The sequence below is a fragment of the Macaca mulatta genome, chromosome 18 (genome assembly GCF_049350105.2).
Source record: "Macaca mulatta isolate MMU2019108-1 chromosome 18, T2T-MMU8v2.0, whole genome shotgun sequence".
Taxonomy (NCBI): domain Eukaryota; kingdom Metazoa; phylum Chordata; class Mammalia; order Primates; family Cercopithecidae; genus Macaca; species Macaca mulatta.
This window is the reverse complement of record NC_133423.1, coordinates 84,433,078-84,447,138: the sequence shown is the minus strand read 5'-3', so window position 1 is coordinate 84,447,138 and position 14,061 is coordinate 84,433,078. Positions and strand designations below refer to the sequence as shown.

The window sequence follows — 14,061 nt, the reverse complement described above, 5'->3', positions numbered from 1 at the left end:
TCATAAACCCTTTGTGGTTTTCCATTGACTTTAGAAAAATATCCAGATTTTCTCCTCCACCTACAGGGTCTTACGTTACCTGGTCTCTGCCTATCTCTATGCGTCCGTTATATAACACATCACTTTACTCAATTAACTCAAATAAGTTACTTTCATTTTCTGAAATTGAAGTCTTATTCTTGACTTAAGCTTTTGCATATGCTATTCTCCTAGACTGGGGCGTTCTTGCCTTATGTGATTATTTGGGTCTGAGCTCAAATGTTACCTCTTGAAATCTTCTCCAACAATCAAACCTATTTTCTTTTTTTTTTCTTTCTTCCCCCCTCCCCCCACCCCCACCTCTGAGACGGAGTCTCTCTGTCACCCAGAGCTGGAGTGCAATGGTGCGATCTCGGCTCACTGCAACCTCCACCTCCCTGGTTCAAGCAATTCTCCTGTCTCAGCCTCCTGAGTACCTGGGATTACAGCTGCACGCCACCATGTCCAGCTAATTTTTGTATTTTTAGTAGCGACAGGGTTTCACCATGTTGGCCAGGCTGGTCCCGAACTCCTGACCTTGTCATCTGCCCACCTCAGCCTCCCCAAGTGCTGGGATTATAGGCGTGAGCCACCATGCCCTGCCTCAAACCTGCTTTCTACTCCACCTCCACTAAGTCTTTTTATTAAATCATTCTGACGACTTTCTTTATACGTTGCCACTATCTAAATTTACCAGTGGTCATTCTGTGCCTTGGACCACCTGCTGGGCTTGCCAGATAATAGCTGTTTTCATGAGTCCACAGGAAAAATTTATTGTTTTCATCATTTGTCCACTCAGGGTGGCACTCTCAATTTCCGATGGTAATTTTATTACTGCCCTCTCTATTTTATGTGCTGCCTCCTTCTGAAACTGCTCTGGTGTAGACTCTAGAGCTATTTCTATTTACCCTAAACCAACCCCCAACTACTTCAATGGAAATTGTAGTTTATAGTATTCTGTCTCCTAGTTAAGCTGTATGTGTGAGCTATGGGTAATTTTTATTTACTCTTCTTGTTAGCCCATGTGGGTTTTTTGTTTGTTAGTTTTTGGTTTCGGTTTTTTGAGACGGAGTCTCACTCTGTCATCCAGGCTGGAGTGCAGTGGTGCAATCTCGGCTCACTGCAACCTCTGCCCCCCAGGTTCAAGCGATTCTCCTGCCTCAGCCTCCCAAGTATCTAGGATTACAGGCACCTGCCACCACGCCTGGCTAATTTTTGTATTTTTAGTAAAGACAGGGTTTCACCATCTTGGCCAGGCTAGTCTTGAACTCCTGACCTCATGATCCACTCTCGGCCTCCCAAAACGCTAGGATTACAGGAGTGACCCACTGCGCCCGGCCACCTGTGTGTTTTTTAGAAACATTCAACTTTGCTTTTTTCATCATCATGATTAAGAAAATAATAATAGGCCAGGCATGGTGGCTCACGCCTGTAATCCCAGCCCTTTGGGAGGCCGAGGTGGGCGGATCAGGAGGTCAGGAGATTGAGACCATCCTGGCTAACACGGTGAAACCCCATCTCTACTAAAAAAAAAAATTAGCCATGCATGGTGGCAGGCGCCTGTAGTCCCAGCTATTCAGGAGGCTGAGGCAGGAGAATAGCGTGAACCCAAGAGGCGGAGCTTGCAGTGAGCAGAGATCACGCCACTGCACTCCAGCCTGGGGGACAGAGCGAGACTCCGTCTCAAAAAGAAAACAAAACAAAACAAAAAAAGAAAATAATAATAATACAGTAGTTATTTTGTATTAATGCTGGAAAGATAATGTAGTTAATGGTAACTGCTTTAAAATATTAGCTATCACTATTATCATCACATAATGCAAAAGGCCTAGCACAGTGGCTTATGGCTGTAATCCCAGTGCTTTCAACTGCTGAGGTGGGAGCATAGCTTGAGGCCAGAAGTTTGCAACATGCCTGGATAACATAGCAAGATCCCTGTCTATACAAAAAAGTTTTTGAATTAGCTAGGTGTGAGGGCATGTGCCTGTAGTCCTGGCTACTTGGGAGGCTGAGGCAAGAGGATTGCTTGAGCTGAGAAGTTCAAGGCTGCAGTGATCTATGATTGTACCACTGTGCTCCAGCCTAGGTGACAGAGCAAGACCTTATCTCTTAAAAAAAAAAAAAAGAAAAAGAATAGTGAAAAGATTTACCATGTGATCAACAGTGATATATTCACTTTTGTGAGAAGAGCAATGGATTTGCATATAGAGGTAACTTCATTTTATTACCAGTTTAGGAGAAGTGACACATGCCAAAAAGAAAGAAAGAAAGAAATGTTAGGAAGAAGCTGTTAAGAATTCAATTCAATTTACTGGTATGATTGGATTGCCATTGCTAGAAAAATTAATAGTTATAAATTATATGAAAAGCTGTCTGGAGAAAAGCTGCAGGGCTTGGTGGCTCACGCCTGTAATCCCAGCACTTTGAGAGGCTGAGGCGGGCGGATCACCAGAGGTCATTAGTTCAAGACCACCCTGGCCATGGTGAAACCCCGTCTCTACTAAAAATACAAAAAATTAGCCAGGCATGGTGATGAGCGACTGTAATCCCAGCTACTCAGGAGGCTGAGGCAGGAGAATCGCTTGAACCCAGGAGGCGGAGGTTGCAGTGAGCTGAGATCACGCCACTGCACTCCAGCCTGGTGACAGAGTGAGACTCCGTCTCAAAGAAAAAAAGAGTTACAAGCCACACTGTGACATTTCTGCCTTACACTTATTTCTGCAGGCTTATTACCTTCTGACACCTAACCTTCATGTAAGTGGCCAATTGCTCTTTGCTGACTACTCCCCGAGTGTTTGCTTTTACAAAGTAAGTTGTATCCCACTGATAAGGTGTGGGGAAAAGAAAGAGAGATCAGACTGTTACTGTGTCCGTATAGAAAGAAGTAGACATAAGAGACTCCATTTTGTTCTGTATTTGAGATGCTGTTAATCTCTGACCCTACCCCCAACCTTGTCCTTGCAAGAGACATGTGCTGTGGTGGCTCAAGGTTTAACGGATTTTGGGCTGTGCAGGGTGTGCTTTGTTAAACAAGTGCCTGAAGGCAGTGTGCTGGTTAAAAGTCATCACCATTCTCTTAATCTCAAGTACCCAGGGACGCATACACTGCCAAAGTTCCCAGGGACCTCTGCCTAGGAAAGCTAGGTATTGTCCAAGGTTTCTCCCCATGTGATAGTCTGAAATATGGCCTCGTGGGAAGGGAAAGACCTGATCATCCCCCAGCCTGACACCTGTGAAGGGTTTGTGCTGAGGAGGACTAGTGTAAGAGGAAAGAGGGCCTCTGGGCAGTTGAGATAGAGAAAAGCATCTGTCTCCTGCCCATCCCTGGCCAATGGAGCATCTTGGAGTAAAACCCGATTGTATGTTCTGTTTACTGAGAAAGGAGAAAACCGCGTTAGGGCGAAAGGTGGGACTTGCTAGCGCAATGCTGCTCTTTATGCACTAAAAAGGTTTATGAAGATGCCTGTATATGCATATCAAGGCACAGCACTTTTCCTTAACCTTACGTCACAGAGATCTTTATTCATATATCTTACTGCTGACCTTCTCCCTACAATGATCCTATTATCCTGCCACTTCCCTTTTTCTAAGATGGTAAAGATAATTATCAATAAATACTGAGGGAACTCAGAGACCGGTGCCGGTGCGGGTCCTCTGTATGCTGAGCGCCGGTCCCCTGGGCCCACCTTTTCTTTCTCTATACTTTGTCTCTGTGTCTCATTTCTTTTCTCAAGTCTCTCGTTCCACCTAACGAGAAACACCCACAGGTGTGGAGGGGCAGGCCATCCCTTCAATAAGGGTGGTTGGAAATCTGCTTTTATATTTGAGAAGCCATGGTTGATGAGGGAAAGTGATATAGTTCGGATATTTGCCCCACCCAAATCTCACATTGAATTGTAATCCCCAGTGGTGGAGATGGGGCCTGATAAGTGGTGATTGAATCATAAGAGCAGATCCCTTATGAATGGCTTGGGCCATCCCTTTGGTGATAAGTGAGCTCTCGTCCTAAGTTCACATAAGATCTGGTAGTTTAAGCCAAGCTTGGTGGCTCATGCCTGTAATCCCAGCACTTTGGGAGGCTGAGGCGGGTGGATCACCTGAGGTCAGGAGTTTGAGAGCAACCTGACCAACATGGTGAAACTCCGTCTCTACTAAAAATACAAAAATTAGCCAGGCATGGTGGCGCGTGCCTGTAATCCCAGCTACTCAGGAGGCTGAGGCAGGAGAATCGCTTGAACCCAGGAGGCGGAGAATGCAGTGAGCCGAGATCGCACCATTGCACTCCAGCCTGGGCAACAAGAGCAAAGCTCCAACTCAAAAAAAAAAAAAAAAAAAAAAAAAGATCTGGTAGTTTAAAAAGTGTGGGACGCCTCCCCACCCACCACTCTCTCTCTCTTGCTCCTGCTTGTGCCATACGATGTGCCAGCTCTCACTTTGCCTTCTGCCATGATTGAAAGCTCCCTGAGGTTTCCCCAGAAGCTGAGCAGATACCATTGCCATGATCTCTGCACAGTCTGCGTAACTGTGAGCCAATTAAACCTCTTTTAAAATAAATTGCCCCATCTCAGGTATTTATTGCAATTCAAGAAAGGCCTAACATAAAAAATTGGTATCAAGGAGTGGGACATTGCTATAAGATACCTTAAAATGGAAGTGATTCCGGAACTAGCTACAGGGCAGAAGGTGGAAGAGTTTCGAGGGCTCAGGAAGGTGAGCGAAAGTTTTCAACTTCTTGGGTACTGGCAAAATGGTTGTGACCAAAATGCTGATAGTGAGATGAACAGTGAACTCCAGGCTGACAACGTCTCATATGGAAATAGGAAATTTATTGGGAAGTGGAGAAAAGGTCATGCATATTAGGCCTTAGCAAAGAACCTGCCTGCATTGCATTCATGCCCTTAAGGATCTGTGGAAAAGATTTAGGATATCCGGTGGAAGGAATTTCTAAGACAGAGAGGAATTTCTGAAAGAGGAATTCAAGCAGATTGTGGAGCAACCACTTGCTAGAGAAATTTGCATTACTAAAAGGGAGTAAAGTGCTAATATCCGAGAAAATAAGGAAAAGGCCTTAAGGCATTTCAGAGACCTTGGCAGCAGCCCCCATCATCACAAACCCTGAGGCCTAGCAGGGCTGAATGGTTTCATAGGCCAGGGTCAGGTCATTGCTGTACTGTGAAATCTCAGGACACTGCTACCTGCATCCAGGTGACTGCAGCTCCAGCAAGGGTGTAAAGGGGCCAGGAGTTCAGGCTGCCACTTTGGAGAATGCAAGCCGTAAACCTTTATGGCTTTCATGTGGTGTTAAGCCTGCAGGTGCACAGAATGTGAGAGTGATTGAGGCTTGGCAGCCTCCACCTTGATTTCAGAGGATGTATCAAAAAGCCTCAGTGTCCGGGCAGAAGCCTGCTGCAAGGGCAGAACTCTCACAGAGAACCTCTACTAGGGCAGTGACGAGGGAAAATGTGGGATTAGAGTCCCCACACTGAGATTCCACTGGGCACTGTCTAATGGAGCTGTCAGAAGGGGGCCACCATCCTCCAGACCCAAGAATCACAGATCCACCAGCAATTTGCACTCTGTGCCTGGAAAAGTCACAGGCACTCAACTCCTGCCTGCGAGAGCAGCATCTTGAATTGTAATCCCAACACGTCGAGGGAGGGACCTGGTGGGAGGTGATTAGATCATGGAAGCAGTTTCCCCCCTGCTGTTCTGATGATAGTGAGTGAGTTCTCACAGGAGCCCATGGCTTAAAAGTGTTTGGCAGTTCCCACTTACGCTGTCCCTCCTGCCACTAAGTAAGATACACCTTGCTTCCCCTTCACTTTCTGCCATTATTGTAAGTTTCCTGAGGTCTCTCCAGCCATGCCCAGCTGTGAGTCAATTAAACCTCTTTTGTTTATAAATTACCCAGTCTTAGGTAGTATCTTTATAGCAGTGTAAGAATCGGACTCATACAGGAGCCCGCCTCTCGCACCACTGTGCCCTGGATGTAGGAAACGCAGTCAGAGGAGATTGCTTTGGAGCTTTGTGATTTAATGACTGCCCTGCTTGGCTTCAGACTTGTGTGGGGCTTGTAGCCCCGTTTCTTTTGGCCAGATCTTCCCTTTTAGAACAGGAGTGTTTATCCAGTGCCTATACCCACCATTGTATCTTGGAAGTAAATAGCTTGTTTTTTATTTTACAGGCTTACTGTTAATGAAAGGACACAAAGATAGATGTGTACCCGCCCCCCACCCGCTACACCCTTGTTCTGCTCTCTAATCTTTGCACATACCAGAGATTTCGTAAGTTCTGTGAGTACCTGGTTTTCTGCACGTACCAGAGATTTTGTTTTGCACATACCAGAGATTTTGTAAGTTCTGAGGCAAGGTCACAAGACGTGTTTAAGTAAGATAAACTCTTGCTGCCATAAACCTGCTCTCCCGCCTCAAAGTTTGAACCAAAATATCAGAAATGGCGGGAACCAATCATAGTTAGCCAAATCGCCTTGTTCAAACACTAGCCAATCATATATCTGATTTGTATAATAACTCTATGCCCACTTAGACTATATAACACTGCTCGGAGCTCAGTGGGGGAGCTCTCCTGCCCGTCTCGTTTCACGAGCGAGGGAGAGTTCCAGGTTCGAACCTGTAATAAAGATCCTTGCTGCTTAGCTTTGACTCTGGACTCTGGTGGTCTTCTTCGGGGAATAAACGGTCTGGGCATAACATTGGAAGGAACTTGCTTTGTCCCAGATGAGACATTGAACTTTGGACTTTTCAGTTAATGTTGCAGTTACAGGTGTGCGCCACCATGCCCAGCTAATTTTGTATTTTTAGTAGAGATGGGGTTTCACCATGTTGGTCAGGCTGGTCTTGAACTCCTGATCTCGTGATCTGCCCACCTCAGCCTCGCAAAGTGCCGGGATTATAGGTGTAAGCCACCGTGCCCAGCCTGCTTTTATCTTCTTTGATGCCATTGAGGGTTTAACTGTGGTGTAAGCAGCAGTGCAGTGGGGTGTACGTGTGTCAGCAGAGTTAGGGTACTGGTGGGAGCAGGATGGTGAGACTGCCGGTGGGTGCCAGCAAAGTGGTGCATGGGAGATTGCAGTGGGAAGAGGCTGTGGGTGGGTGGGTGTTCACCGGTAGGGGCCAGTCTGCTGGAGCTCTGTGGCAGTTAGGTATGGTCTGCCTGTAAATGAGCTATTTTGGCTGCCACTGGAGGGCACCCTAGTTGGGCATCTGTGGCTGTGCTGCAAACGGCCACGGCCAGGCAGGGACCCCCAGAAAGGCCAGATTAAGGGAGCAGGGGCACTCAGGTAGACTGGCCTTGTCCCAAGGGCAAGACCACCCTGCTCTTTCCAGGTCTGACACTTGACAAAGCCAAAGTCACCCAGAGGAGTGTGGTGAGTCCTAGGGGATGGGTGTCCTTGGTTGTACTCCACTGTAGCCATTCCAGTGCCAAACCCTCTGGGTTCTGCAAAGGCTGGAGTCCCTTCCCTGCCACCGCTCCAAACAACTCTCCCTGTCAGCTTAAATGTCCATGGGGTTGTGGGGTTTCCTGCAGCCAGGATTCCGGAGGTCCATGGTAAGAGTGGGTCACTCGTCTGTTTAACTCACCCCTTCCCCAGGAGCCACTGAGGACCAGGAACAAATCCTAGTGCTCACCGGTCCTGGGCAGGGTTCCCCGCTTCCTTCCCCTTGAGCCCAGCGTCTGTATTTTCCCACTGTCCACTCTCAACACCTTCCTTCCAAAGATCTGCTCAGAGTGTGTCAGTTTTCTTTTTCTTTTTTTTTTTTTTTGAGACAGAGTCTCGCTCTGTCGCCAAGGCTGGAGTGCAGTGGCCGGATCTCAGCTCACTGCAAGCTCCGCCTCCCGGGTTCCCGCCATTCTCCTGCCTCAGCCTCCCGAGTAGCTGGGACCACAGGCGCCCGCCACCTCGCCCGGCTAGTTTTTTGTATTTTTAGTAGAGACGAGGTTTCACCGTATTAGCCAGGATGGTCTTGATCTCCTGACCTCGTGATCCGCCCGTCTCGGCCTCCCAAAGTGCTGGGATTACAGGCTTGAGCCACCGCGCCCGGCCAGTGTGTCAGTTTTCTTGATGGTCTGGTCTCTTGGTGAGAGATGCTCTTCCTGGCCGCATCTAGTCAGCCAGCTTAGCTCCCTCCCCAACTCTTTTAGATTTCTCCAAACATCATTGTACTGATCTTTAAGGCTCTGGTATTCCTGTTTCCACTTCCTGGTTCTCGAGTGTACTGCTATCTTCCCTACCCTTGCAGGTAACAGGGTGACAGGGCAAAGGCAAAGGAGCAGTAGAGGGTAACTGAGCCGCGGACACGTAGGCACAGAAGACAAAGGCCCGGAGAGATCCTGCAATATTTGCTTCTGATGAGGGCCTCAGGCTGCTTCCACTCATGGTGGAAGGCAAAGGAGAGCTGGTGTGTAGAGATCACATGGCGAGAGAAAGCAAAAGATGGGGGAGGTGCCAAGCTCTTTTAAACCACCAGGTGTCATTGTTGTTAATCGGAAAAAAATTAACTTGTCTCTGGGACATGAGCAAGAACTCACACTCCCACCACCGTGAGGCATTAATCTATTCATCAGGGACCCACCCCCATGACCCAAACACCTCCCACTAGGTCCCATCTGCAACACTGGGGATCAAATTTCAACATAAGATTTGGAAGGATAAACATTCAAATTGTAGCACATTCCTAGGCAGAAGTACGTACCTGGGTGCACCAAAATTCATGTACTAGAGTATCTGGATCAGTACTTGCTTCCAAATGGTAAACGAACCAAACAGCCGTCAGATAAATAGTATGTGGTTTATTCACACAATGGAATATTATACAACCATGAGAATGAAAAACCATGTACAAATACATGCAACAAAAATCTCACAAACATAATATGGGTGAAATGAAACCAGATACAAAGAATGCATAATTCCATTTATGTATCATCCCAAACCAGACAGAACTAATCTATGCTCTTAGAACTCAGGATAGTGGTTTCCCTTGGAGAGGTAGTTAACTGGAAGGGAATCTGATGGGGGGCTTCTGGGGTGCTGATTGTATGCACGTGTTCCATTTGTGAAAAATCATTGATGTGTTTCTATAGTTACACTTTAATAAAAAGTTAAAATGATTTGCCTCTGTCTGGATACTCAACTCAAAACTGAAAAAAAGGCCTCCTTTTCTCAGCCCCTCCCTTTGGCTACACTCTTGTACTGCCATTCCCAGCTCCGGCCACTTGCAAACGGTGAGGGTGGGAAGAGAACCGTCTCCCTGTCATGCAGGCTAAACTAGATTTGCTACAGGTTGGGCTGCTAAAGGAGGAGGCCCATCAAACTTAAATTCAAGTCTTATCTTTGCTTCCTGCCAGTGCACTCGAGGGCCGTCTTGCTCTCTCTAACCCCCCCTTTCAACAAAGCCCCTTACTCAGAAAGAAACACTCCTCCCAGGGAACATCTACGTAGGTACCAACGTTTTGAACCAAAAGGATGGAGCTCTAATAGTGAACATCTCAAGCTGCAGGTGGTGGATGGGTGGAGTCATCTGGGCTGACACCCACGGAGGTATATAACAAGCACTTGGAGGGCAGGCCCGACTTGGGGAGGGGGTGTGGAAATCCTAGCTCTCCTTTGGGCAAGTCTGTATCCTCTATGACTCAGTTTCCTCATCATTAAAATGGGAATAATGGTGCTGAGATGTTGTAACAATCAAAATGAGTTACCACAGGTGAAGAATTTGGCGAAGTGACTGACTCAGGTAGGAGACTAATAAACGTGAGTTGTCAGCTCGGCTTTGTCCAAGGTACGCTGTCCCCAGAAAAGTACAACCCAGGAGAAGTCCAGGGTGCAGGGGACTTGAGGGCTTGCTCAAGTCTCCACAGCCAAACTGTGCAGAGTACCCTTGGGTGTCCTCAGCGTCCTCAATATCGTGGTGAGGCGCAGGCACTACGGAGTGGGGTGGCTTTTAGGCCTACGTGGGAGCAGAGGACAAACCGGGGAGCACAAGAGGGAGAGAAGTGCTGACAGTGCCCCGGGATCCAGTCCCGTCCATATCTGCTAAAGATCATGACAGAAGTGTAGCAGCCTTTGCACTGGTTGCCTTCAAACAATTAGGAATGTTGTTCTGTCCGAGGGCGGGGAACGAAAACGCTTGTCAAGTGTGTAGTGTTTGATACAGCAGCAACTAGGGAGGTTCTAACATCACACACTCACACTTCCTATTTGACCAACAGGCCGTCAAGTACCACAGGCATTTTGGTACAACTTCCATTACTGGGGCCTGGTCCCTGGATTTGGCCTCTATTTTGCAGACCCTAGAGACCCTCTGTGGTGACTGGCTCGAGATAACCCAAACGCACAAGGCCTGAGGTAGACAACAGAAAGTCAGTTTTTCAACAAAAAACAATGTTCGGTAGCTAGAACATTCACACTGGCATTTTCACCGTGCAGGCAGATCTCTACAAGTAACCAAACCTTCATCACAAAGATACTTGAAGAGTACTTGAATACAAATCAAAATGACATAATGGCACTAAGCTAAAAAACAGGTTAAGAAGAAATTCCCGAGTTAACAAAACTGGATACCTGGCCCTCTCATGGCTCAGCAACCTTTGTCTGCTTTTCTATGATGCTGACCAATATACTCTCAGCTCTGCTCTGATTCTCTACTAACATGTGAAGTCAGACAGCGATCGTGCTCCCTCGATTTCCAAGTGTGGGTGGGGGAGCAGGCTGGGAAACTCACTGTGCTGGCAACCTGCCTTTCAGGCATTACGAGAAGGCGTTAACGTAAGTGAGAGTCTCCACCCCGTGTTTTCTCCGGCTGAAGGCCAGTTTCTTTGCGAGTCACCCTGGACCCAGAGAGCCTGGCTGGGTACTGAAGGCACAGGAGGACCAAGCCGGACGCTGCAGTGGCTCTGCAGAGGCCCTCTCACAGAATCGCAATACTCTCCGCAGGTTAGAACACGGCTTCCTCAGAAGTGGTTAAAAACTGCCAGCTCCTCTCCCTGAACACAAGCCACTAGTGCTTTTTCTCAAGTATATCCTGGGCCCAAAGCATTGAACATCAGCAGTCTTCGTTCCATCACAATCCAGCCACGGTCCCAGATCAATCAGCGCAATCCCCAGTTCCGTCATCCCACCAATAGCTGGCTGGGTCTTCATTTCTAATTCCATTCTCGGAGGATAAACTGCACGGCAGGTCTGGGAGGGCCCCACTTCACTGAGCTTACGGCAACAGGTGCTCTTCCTGGCCTGATGGTGAAAAGCCACGCCCCCTCACAACAGTCACCTAAGTCCTGAGTAGAAAACCGAACATTTCGACTGCAAGGTGGGTCGAGGGCGTCCTACTAGGTCCCTCCACCTTGGTGGTTGGAGAGGATAGGCAGGGGTCCTTTACCTTTTCCTAACAGTTCTTAAGTCAATGTCCAGAAACTTAATGGTAGCAAGGAGACACGGGCTGGGGGCGGGTGGGGGGTGGTGGAGAAAGAACTGATAAGGCAAGCGACAGGCAAAGCTCGAGGAGGAAGGCGGCTGCCTGAACGCAGTGCCTGCAGACGTGGCTCCAGTGAGCCTCCCCCACACCAGCAACAGTGGGTTCAGTCCCCAGAGCGTCTTCTCAGATCTAATCTCACTCTCTGCTCCTTTCTGTTCACTGAAGGCCTGAGGAACTCTACCTTTCTGTTCTACCTGCTTTGTATTACCACTGGTTACTCCATCCTTTGCAGGATCCTCCTCTCCCCCAAATTACCCATGGCGTGGAAGAGGCTGAAAGAGGCTAAAAGTACATGTATTATTATTACCTGTTAAGACCAGTAAATGCGAACTGAGGAAATGATGATGATGCTTTTCCTGTACCTACAAGCTATCAATACACTTCCCGGCACTGCGCTAGAATGAAAACGAACTTGTGTATGTGACAGGACGACTTCCTTTCCCCACCTCACCAACACCATCTGCAAACTTCTCCTAGCTAATGGCAGCCACCAGAGTCAGATGCAGTATTACTTACTTCCCAAACGACTTAAGGCAAAAAGACTTATTTTTGTAAACTGGTAACACTTTGGAGATTCACAGGTTGCAGAAGGAACTGAAATGAGGAAACCCTATTTTCTTGCTAAAAAGCTTGCAACTCTAACACCATGAACGGTTAATAGACATAAACTAATAAAGACACTATGTTTTTAAAACAAGTATTGTGAATTACTACAGAAAGTGATGTTTTTGTAAACCATGGCTTAATAATTTAAAAAACAATACTCAATTGCTCTGCTTCATTCTTGAAGTTTTTTTTTTTTTTTTTTTTTTGAGACGGAGTCTCGCGCTGTTGCCCAGGCTGGAGTGCAGTGGCCGGATCTCAGCTCACTGCAAGCTCCGCCTCCCGGGTTTACGCCATTCTCCTGCCTCAGCCTCCCGAGTAACTGGGATTACAGGCGCCCGCCAACTCACCCGGCTAGTTTTTTGTATTTTTTTAGTAGAGATGGGGTTTCACCGTGTTCGCCAGGATGGTCTCGATCTCCTGACCTCGTGATCCACCCGCCTCGGCCTCCCAAAGTGCTGGGATTACAGGCTTGAGCCACCGCGCCCGGCCTCATTCTTGAAGTTTTTCACTACATCTACATCTAAAAACTGGCAAGTTTTCCAAATGGTGGTGTAAAGTAAGGACAACAGTTCACATAGGTACCAGTTTTGGAAAAGCAGTCAATTATACAAGTGACAATTTTAACAATGGCTCGTATGGTGCAAAGTGCTGAGGCTGTAACAGAAGAACAGGTATTGCTTATTTCTGGGCTGAAGTGGGTACACAGCATCAGTTGGTGAGAATATTCCTAATGCAGTTCTATCTATAAATTTGGAAAAAATGTGCAACATGTTTACATGGGAGGGATTTTCACTAAATTTTGAGAAAAATAACTATGGCACCATTTGTTCAATGAAGAAAGGTAAATGTGTCTAATCACAATCTTGGTAACTGGAAACATTAATTGCTGTGGTAGTAAATTCTCAAAAGAAAGCCCCCAAATTCCAAAATTCTATGCTGCCACTTAAAATGTTCTAACCAGCTCCTGAATTGTGGCATGTTAATGATTATTTCAAAATGCAATACATTGCTAAAATTTCAGCTAAGCAACTTTCATGAACATCTGAAATTGAGTTCTAAACTTTTAACTTGAACAATACATATTGAACACTTACATTCAACTGTACAGACCATTAAATCTTGAAAAATGCTATATAACAAAACCATAGAAATGAACATACTATGAAAATGCTCTCTGACCAATTCTACAACTGCAATAAATTGAATACTGTAGACGCACACAGGACAAATCTGAGCACTGAGGAAAGAGTTTAGTTGCTTTAACAAGTCATATTATATTTGTATGAGCTAAGATCATAGAGGCAAATGGAATTCTTAGAACATTACCTAAAAATAGATTTTTAAAGACAGAGGTCCCAATTCATTCTTATATACACATGCAAAAGTTCATCTGTCACAGACAGCAAATGCTGAATTTCTGCACTGCAGTTTCTGGCAGCATCCTGCACATTTAGAATTAAAATCAACAGACAGAGAAATGTCAAATATATCGAGATGAGTTGTTCACATCCGTGCAGGGCAGAACATGGCCCCTCTGGGACTACTGCCTGTGCTCACTGCTGTTTCTCAAAGGCAAACACCAAGTAAATACCTAAAAAGGAAATAAATAAGAGTTTAGTTTCTCATATGATTACAATAAATAAAACAATCTGTCTTGTTCATAATTTGGGGAAAATTCTTAGGCTCTCAAGCAGCTTCTGAAGAGGAAAATCCCCGTAAATTCTCAGAGTTCCTCTATTATCTGAATCATTTTTAGGCAGACATGGGATGGTATTTGTTTACTTTAAAACAATTATCTACTTACTATAATACTCAGTGATATAGCAGCCCATGGGAAAACCAGTTCAACAGCTCTAAAAATCAGTTTGTTTTTTTTTTTTTTTTTTTTTTTCTGGAGACGGAGTCTCGCTCTGTTGCCCAGGCTGGAGTGCAGTGGCCGGATCTC

General features: G+C 46.4%; 1 protein-coding gene across 9 annotated transcripts in view; it reads right to left on the bottom strand.

Annotated features, from left to right (window-relative positions):
- Positions 1–8,809: 8,809 nt before the first annotated feature.
- RNMT (RNA guanine-7 methyltransferase) overlaps positions 8,810–14,061 on the bottom strand; it is a 41,187-nt gene continuing 35,935 nt past the window's right edge. For 5 of the 9 annotated variants that reach the window (XR_003724624.2, XR_013408449.1, XM_077975409.1 and 2 more), the window contains one exon: positions 8,810–13,707. Coding sequence is in view for 4 of the 9 variants with exons in the window: in XM_015121548.3 (XP_014977034.1) it covers positions 13,670–13,707 (38 nt within the window). In the remaining 5 variants the exon portion in view is untranslated. The remainder of the gene's footprint in view (positions 13,708–14,061) is intronic. The other 4 variants (XM_077975410.1, XM_077975412.1, XR_013408448.1 and 1 more) reach the window with 3 other exon arrangements.